At 54.3% G+C, this 8,050-nt stretch overlaps 1 protein-coding gene across 1 annotated transcript; it reads left to right on the top strand.

The window, feature by feature from the left end:
- The first annotated feature begins 1,517 nt into the window (after positions 1-1,517).
- LOC123103950 (junctophilin-4) lies at positions 1,518-3,585 on the top strand. Its single transcript, XM_044525653.1, has 3 exons — positions 1,518-2,510; positions 2,736-2,964; positions 3,062-3,585. The coding sequence occupies exons 1-3, from the start codon at positions 1,684-1,686 to the stop codon at positions 3,224-3,226; spliced, it is 1,221 nt and encodes a 406-aa protein (XP_044381588.1). The 5' UTR covers positions 1,518-1,683; the 3' UTR covers positions 3,227-3,585.
- The last annotated feature ends 4,465 nt before the right edge of the window (positions 3,586-8,050 follow it).

Genomic DNA, 8,050 nt, shown 5'->3' with positions numbered 1-8,050 from the left:
GAACTGTTGCAGGGTCTGGTGCTTGGCCGGATCGAACTCCCACAGATTGCAGGTCTGGCTCTGGCAAGGAAGTATCCGATGTCCACAATCTCTGCTGTACGGCCAACCATGCAATTTTTTTGCATTTGAGAATGGCCCCACTCCGCCAAATGCACTCATAAGTTTCATATTTACTTTTACCATAAATGAGATCACGAAAAACCAAGAGCACATATTAGGCTGGTCGTAATGGGAGTATCATACGCAGTATTATGCATACCAACTAGACTTTTTGGATGATGTGACACACAATTAAATGAGCAAAGAAATGGTATAGTATCATATTAAATGTTGTACTACTTTATGTTATGCATGGCAATTAATAAAGTATTGTAAGATACTAACCTATGATACTATGCATTACGAAGGTAATATCATATACTAGTATGATACTAGTATCATATGCATGATACTAGTATACGATACTCCGCATTACAACCAGCCTTAAGCTTTGCTAATTCATAATCGAACCAGGTTCGAGCTCTTTGTAGGCCCGGTTTGCGCTTTTGTCCGAAAAGAGTGGAAAGCACATCCAAGCCTCAATTGTTTCGAGCTATATATTGCTTTCCTAGTTATATTACTGGTACGATAAGTAAGGTAGAGTGAAAGTTGCCGAGCGCTCTTTACCACCGCTAACCTACGCCATCCATCTGCACTCCACGAGCGTATATACATTACTCAAAAGACCAGTCGTTTCACTCCCATATAATCCAACAGAGAAGAAAGCGGCCGCTAAAAAGACAGCGAAAAAGCGAGCCTCGACCGAGAAAACACCAGGACGCGACGGTTTTCTTACCCCGAAAAGTCCCGCGGTCAAAAAGGGGGCAAGGCGGCCAGGGCACGCGGTGCCAGGAGCCCCCAGCCGTTTCCAAGCTGGGCACGCCGTGCCGCGCACGGCCACAGAGCCGTATCGCGCGCGCGCGCCAGTCCAGTTCGTTTTTGGCCCCGTCGCCGCGCCTCGACCACCGTCCTCTCCTCGCCCCGTCCGTCCACCGGAAAGCTCGCCCCCGCTCGGCCGCACATGCCAGGCCTTGGACGCACTCGCCTCACCGCACCCTACCCTACCCCACCCCTTCCCCAGGGATTCAGATCCGGAACCGGCGGGCCCCGCCCACGCTCACGCCCAAAGCGCTCCCCGGTCGGGTCCGGCCCGGTTCGATCCCGATCGATCCGATCCCAGCCGGGTAGTACGGCCCCGGCCCTCCGCGCGCAGGGCCAATCAAACACCGGGAGTACAGACCAGACCCTGTCTTCTCCCCCTCCGCCCCGCGGAACACCCGGGTCGCGATCCCGCGGGATCCGTCAACGACCCACTGACCCCGGGCGCCACCACGGGAGGGCGCCCCACATGGCAGTGTGGGGGCGCTAGGAGTTCCGGAGGAGGATCCGCTAGGCACGGACGGCGGGTCGGGGCCGGGGTCGAGGTCGGCGCCCGAGCTGGTCACCTCCCCCGCTAGTTATAAGAGACCCCTCAGCCCGCCTCCCCTCCCCTCCCTTCTCTCCGCTCCACCCACTCCCCCCTCTGCTCCCTCCCTGCTCCCCTCCGATCTGCGTTCGCGGCTCTCTCTCACGCCGGCGGCGGAGCAGCAAGATCCGTCGGAAATTGAGGAGCGGGACGGCGCCGGGGAGCGGCGGCGGCGAGCAATGGACGGCATAGGAGGCGCGGGCAAGCTCACGCGGACGCCCTCCTCGCTGCTGCGCTCCCCGACGGTGCGCAACTGCGCCTCCTTCCAGGCGGTGCTGGTGGAGGACCCGGAGCCCGACGACAAGAAGTCGCAGGCGCCGGCGCAGGGCAAGGCGCTGCACCCGCACGGCCTGCGCCCGGGCGGCCCGCCCCACCCGGCCCTCATCCTCGCGCTGCCGCTCGCGCTGCTCCTCCTGCTGCTCCTCCTCCGCGACGACCGCCACCTGCTCCTCCTCGCCGCCGCCGCCACCGCCGCGCTCGCCGCGGCGGCCGCCGCCGCGCGCCTCCTCCGCGGCCGCCTGCGGATGCGCCGCTCCCCGCAGTCCGGCTCCGTGCAGTGGTTCATCGGCGACGAGGACGACAGGCCGCACCACGCCCGGGACACCAAGGGCCGGGCCGCCGCGCACGGCCGCGTGGTGCGGGAGGGCGTCGAGTTCTACAGCAATGGGGACTGCTACGAGGGGGAGTTCCACAAGGGCCGCTGCAACGGCAGCGGCGTCTACAACTTCTTCGGCAAGGGCAAGTACGAGGGGGACTGGGTGGACGGCAAGTACGACGGCTACGGCATCGAGAGCTGGGCGCGCGGCAGCCGCTACCGCGGCCAGTACCGCCAGGGCCTCCGCCACGGCCACGGCGTCTACCGCTTCTACAGCGGCGACTGCTACGCCGGCGAGTGGGCCGGCGGCCAGAGCCACGGCATCGGCGCGCAGACCTGCTCCGACGGCAGCTCCTACGTAGGGGAGTTCAAGTGCGGCGTCAAGCACGGCCTCGGCAGCTACCATTTCCGGTGAGCCTCTTGCCAGCGAAATTCCCTGCTTTGATTTGGTCACACTGTTGGTTTCCATATCTCAGCAACTGTTCGATTGCTTCATTAATAACTCCCAACAACCTTACCAGTAGCAGTAATAATTCAAGCCTTACATCTTCATTCATTCACAGTAGTAATAATTCAAGCAACATCGGCGAGAAATTTGGTTGCTAATTTCTAACTTTCCATTGCAATTTGTTTCAGAAATGGCGATCGCTACGCCGGGGAGTACTTTGGGGACAAGATCCATGGCTTCGGTGTCTACCGCTTTGCCAATGGCCATTGCTACGAAGGCTCCTGGCATGAAGGCAAGAAGCAGGGGTTCGGAATGTACACCTTTCGGAACGGCGACAAGCGATCCGGGGAGTGGGACTTCGGGACTCTCAAGAGCCCCCTGCCCCCAACAGATCCTTCAGTCGAGCGCGCCGTGCAGGTACAAACCGATTTGCTTGGACATATTGCTCCCTAGGAGCCCTGCCACTGCAATTCCTTGTGGAATTCTAATGGTTCCATTGTATGATGATGATCAGGCTGCGCAACGGGCCGCGGAGAACGCCTTCCACCTGCCGAGGGTCGACGAGCAGGTGCACAAGGTGGTCATGGCCGCGAACAGGGCAGCCACGGCGGCGCGGGTGGCGGCGATCAAGGCGGTCCAGAACAGGATGGACGGCAAATTCTGCGACACCTATGTGTGAAGTGTGTGTGTGTGTTCAAGGAAACATGCCCCTTTCCTCTAACTGTACATTAGGGTAGCGAAGAAGCCCAATAACACTAATCGGCGAGTTTCAGACGACGGCGACGGCGACGACGACCGGGGCGGCACAACCGCCTGCTCCGAGTCAGTGTGAGAGAGAGATCAGCAACAAGGCGGGAGCGCCTCCGAGGAGGAGCGGAGCTGACAAGTTTTGCATTTCAAAAACAGCTCAGATCCTGCGGCGATCGCGATCGCGATCATCATCGGCGGTCCCTCCCTTCCCCCCTCTTCCTTCCAGCAAGCTGTAAATTGTACATAGATCCAAGTTGTATCAATGGAAGAGTGAGCCTTTCCAGTTCAGTCGCCCTTCTTGGTTCTTATTACCACTTGCTGCATATCCTAGGCAAGTTCTCTGTGTGCATTGCACTTGCACATACCACGAATGTGCTTGTGCTTCCGCTTGCACCTGCTGCATTTTCATGGCACCAATCTAAATCTTGACTGCCCGGGCCGGACGCCATGTGCGGTGATTCCCCATTTTGCAACGGTAGGACACGGAGATGCACATGGGGGATTGTGAATTTCTTCCGGTCTGGTACCCCCTTTGCTGCCTATCCACTCCCTGAATCTGAGCCCCACCGTGTTGATTCAAAACCGGCAGCAGCGATTCATAGCCCTGGGTCCCCCTGCTGCCCCCAGATTTTCCCACCAGAAACATGAATGCAGGGGAGGAAGAAATCATGGAGGAAATGTTAGGCTGTCGCAATTGCGTTGTTGTGTGCCGGGGGAAGTGCTGTTGCTATATGCTATCCGTCCATTTTGTGGATCATGACCATTTTGTGGATCATGTCCATTTTCTGGATCAGGACAATCATGCCACCAACCAACCAATGATTCCGCTTCCGCTGCATTATATATGTTGCATATGCTTATATATTCCGTAATGTCAGAAATCCCCATTATTCCGAATGCCTCATGGTGACATGGTCGCTCTTATCTTCGCGCCGATCTTCGTTGATCCACGTTAACGTCCCTTGGGAACATGTTTGCTGTTGAAACCGTTTGACCCGCAAGTCTGTCGATCGATCGATCGCACAAACATTGGGCGCATAACACATGGTTCAAATGTGCTGTGGTGCCCTAGAAACATGTCGCGGTCCAATTGTTGCTGATAGCGGCCTCAAGCAGAGACCAAACAGGGGTTGTGATACTCAGTAGCCCCTACACTGCTCCAGACAAAACCTGCTTAGGTAGGAGCATGGATTAACTTAGTCCTCCAATCTGCTGGATTGCTCATCTCAAGGTGGCACACACTGTTTCTGCTTCTCACTGGCTGGCGGCTGCCATGCCTTCCTCCACAGACCACAGTGTGACGCAGTGTGTGCATGCATGGCGAGAGCTCCTGTTGTTTCCACAGTGCAATCAAAAACATGGGCGGGAAGGGGAGGGGAGGAACCAACGGCGGCCGGTTTTCTGGCCCCGGCAGCTTCTCCTGTTTCTTGTTTCCGTTTGAATGAAAAAGCAGCAGGACAGGAGCCAACTTGTGCTTTCCATTCCAACGTCTTTTCTCCTTTTGTGCAGATGCAAGAGGGTATAGACATGATTATCATTGGCCTCGCACAAAGGCTAATTGCAAACCCGGCATGAGCCTAACACATCGTTAATTATATGTAATAATCTGCTTGCTTATTCTATGGCCAGGGCTTGAATCATACTAGTGACATGCCTAAACTAAGAGGAGCATCTCATCTGTTCATGACATGATTGTTGTGTTTTGTTCGATGCTCCAAACCATTTTTCCCTGCGACTTGCTCACCTGTTTTGGGACATGGAAAAATTCCCCTTATTTCTTTTAGCGCTAACTGAACGAATAAATAAATGAACTGAATTGTTCATCCGAACAAACGGGGCCTTGATCGAGCGTGAAGGAAGTCAACTCGCGCCTGCTGATCCCATGATGCTCTCTCGCTTGCGTGAGAAGCAGGTCACACATACTATGCATGGCCCGCAACGGCATGCATGGACCCGTTCATCCCTTTTACCATTTTCTTTCTTTAATTAAATATATCAATTCACCGGCTAATATAGTAAACAAATTCCCGTGGTTTCGTTCAAAGAATGCGTCGCTGCCAACAGACATTGCTTTCGGTAGCCATCATGTGACCAGGCACCCGATCCATCCGCTTGTTTTGTGATTTATATTTCCATGACGCATCGGTCATGGGCTACTTACTACTTATGATACTGCAATGCCGACCATTTTACAAGTAAGAAAAAGAAGAAGAGGAAGAAGGCGCCGCGGTGTGATCTCCGCTCCGACAAATAGTAAACAGGGGTAGCCGGCCGTGGAAAGGATCGCCCGCCTTGTAGCCTCCGCTTGTCGCCTGCCTGCGTTCAAAGCGCACGCAGACGCAATCACTTGACAGCAAAAAACATACGCGCACACGAACCTTTTTTTTGCCATCTACGAGTACAAGTATTTTTCTTTTGTCCAAGCAAACAAGAGGCAATGTGCGGCTTTCCTCCGCTTGTGCATCACACACACGCCTCATGCAGTCGTGCTCGTGGATGGAACAGGTGATCGACGTTCCAAACGAAATCGCCACATTGGTGGTGCATCTTCTTCTTTTCATACTCATTACACTTTCCTTTTTCAAGTTAAAAATCATTTTATTTTTTGTCCAAGCGTGTGGACAAGACTCAAGAGGAAGAGGAAGAAGAAGAAGATGGATTCGGTCTGCCCGATCGTGGCCCGTTTGAACTTTGAAAGATGAATGAAGATCGTGTGCCTGCTCTCGTCAACGGCGGTGACGCCGCAGGTCGGGCCTGCGTGCGCATTCACGCCATCGATCGTGCGTTTTCTTGGTGGTGCATTGGTTCAGCAGCGTACTAGCAGAGGAGCAGAGCAGCGCGCTCCGCCGGAGGGTCTCGTCGGGCAGGTGGGTGGGTGGTGGTGGTGGTGTTGGTGGGTGGCGGATCGCGGAGCCAGGTAACACGGGGGGGGTCTCGCCTCGGCTTGGGCGGGCTGAGAAACGGCCGGCAGTGAAGCGATTGAAAAATGCGTGCGACCCGACCCGCGCCATTTCGTTCACGTCCCAGCTCCTTTTTTTTTTTTTGACGAAACACGTCCCAGCTCCTTGGGGCGGAACTTTTGACTGTTGACACCGAGGGGAGGGGAGGTTGGCGGTTGGGGAGTACGTCAGGTGACGGTTATAGGTACACAACGGACGTGTTTTATAGCACTCCTCCTACTGGCATTTGTGTTACTGTTAATACGTACATACTTTCTCCGTTTCGGTTTACAAGTCCTGCGGGGTGAAGTAATACTACTTACTACCAGGTTTGCTTGCTTGCTTGCGACGGTGATTACCAGTAGTACTTTGTAGTACCAGCATCCGATGTCCTTTGGTTTGGTACTAAGTACTAGTAAGTAATTAGCATCCGATGGAGTAAAAGAAAGAATACAAAAAGTTGTACTGGCACCGTGGGAGTAGATACTAGTACTAGTAGCAGAGTGCCGTACTAAGCACCTGCTAGCAACCATAAACAAGCACCCCCACCGTACTACTAATTCGTACCCCTTGGCCCTGGCGCGGAGATTCAATATTAGTACTACTCTATTACCAATCATACCAGCAGGATGGCCGGTCACTGCGTTGCATCTCGAATTCTCGATGCAGAGACCGCTCGGGAGCCGCACTTTTCTTTCGTGCCATGTGCGAGAAATTAGACGTTGGAAATTATACTCCAGTAGTACTACACACAAGCACTCCAGGTCGGCAACGGCAAACCAAGGGCGCGCAGGCAGACACGCCAATCGCTCATCATGGGAGCAGCTTGTTTGCCAAGAGAAAAGAAATCATCGTCATGGTTGCAACCAGGCACAGACAGGGCTCGCGTGACAGCCACATGCAACTATGCTCGACAGCCGGTCTAAACTACAATTTCGATATTGTCCACCAGCGATGTACTCCCTCCGTCTAGGTGTGTAAGTCATCTTACGAAAATCAAATAATCTCAAAATACTAAGGCACGGTGCATTAACTTTTACCTTGTTTCTTGTTTCTTTACATATCAACCAATAAGAGACAAGGAGTGTGCATGCTTTTAATGACTTGAGACTATCAAACACGACATGCAGTGGTTAGTTCATTGCATGCAATGCTATTAATTAGCAAATAAATATTAATCTCTCTTGATTTCCCTTCCTCCTTGATCATGATGTACAACCTAAGATGATTTACTTACCTAGACGGAGGGAGTAACAAATATCGACGGGACAGTGCCGTTGACGAGCGCCGGGCCATTTGTTTGTAGAGTATGTGTGTATATGCATGCGCGCGCGATTATTCGTGCCGCAACATGCTGACGGCGCAAAGGCGAGGGATAATGTATTCTTCCCGTCCGTCGCATCAGTCGCTGTCGCCTGTCGCGGGAGAGAGAGAGAGAAGCGAACGGCAATCAGCATGGCATGGCGCCGCATGCCGCCCGCCGTGCCATGGCGGCGTGCGTGAGGTGTGTGTGAACCCGGGCAACGGATTGGCATCGGGAGAAAAACGGTCGCGCGTCTGGTGCGCCACGTCCCGCCCCGTATGACCGACCGGTGCGACCCGGCGCGCCCGTTCTTATCGTCGTCTGATTCGTTTCCCAACCAACCGTCGTGTGTGGCGCTGGGTAACTGCGATGGTAACAGCAGGCCAGAGTTTTCATGGCGCACGCAAGAAACAACAACCCAGTCCACGGGTGATCTACCTCCTTGGTTTGTGACGCAGCGTCGTGCACGGAATGGCTCGTTCGCGGCTACGGGTTTCGCGAATCGCACGGA

Source organism: Triticum aestivum, chromosome 5A (genome assembly GCF_018294505.1).
Source record: "Triticum aestivum cultivar Chinese Spring chromosome 5A, IWGSC CS RefSeq v2.1, whole genome shotgun sequence".
Lineage (NCBI taxonomy): Eukaryota > Viridiplantae > Streptophyta > Magnoliopsida > Poales > Poaceae > Triticum > Triticum aestivum.
The sequence above is the reverse complement of the archived record's forward strand: the minus strand, read 5'-3'. Positions and strand labels throughout refer to the sequence as shown.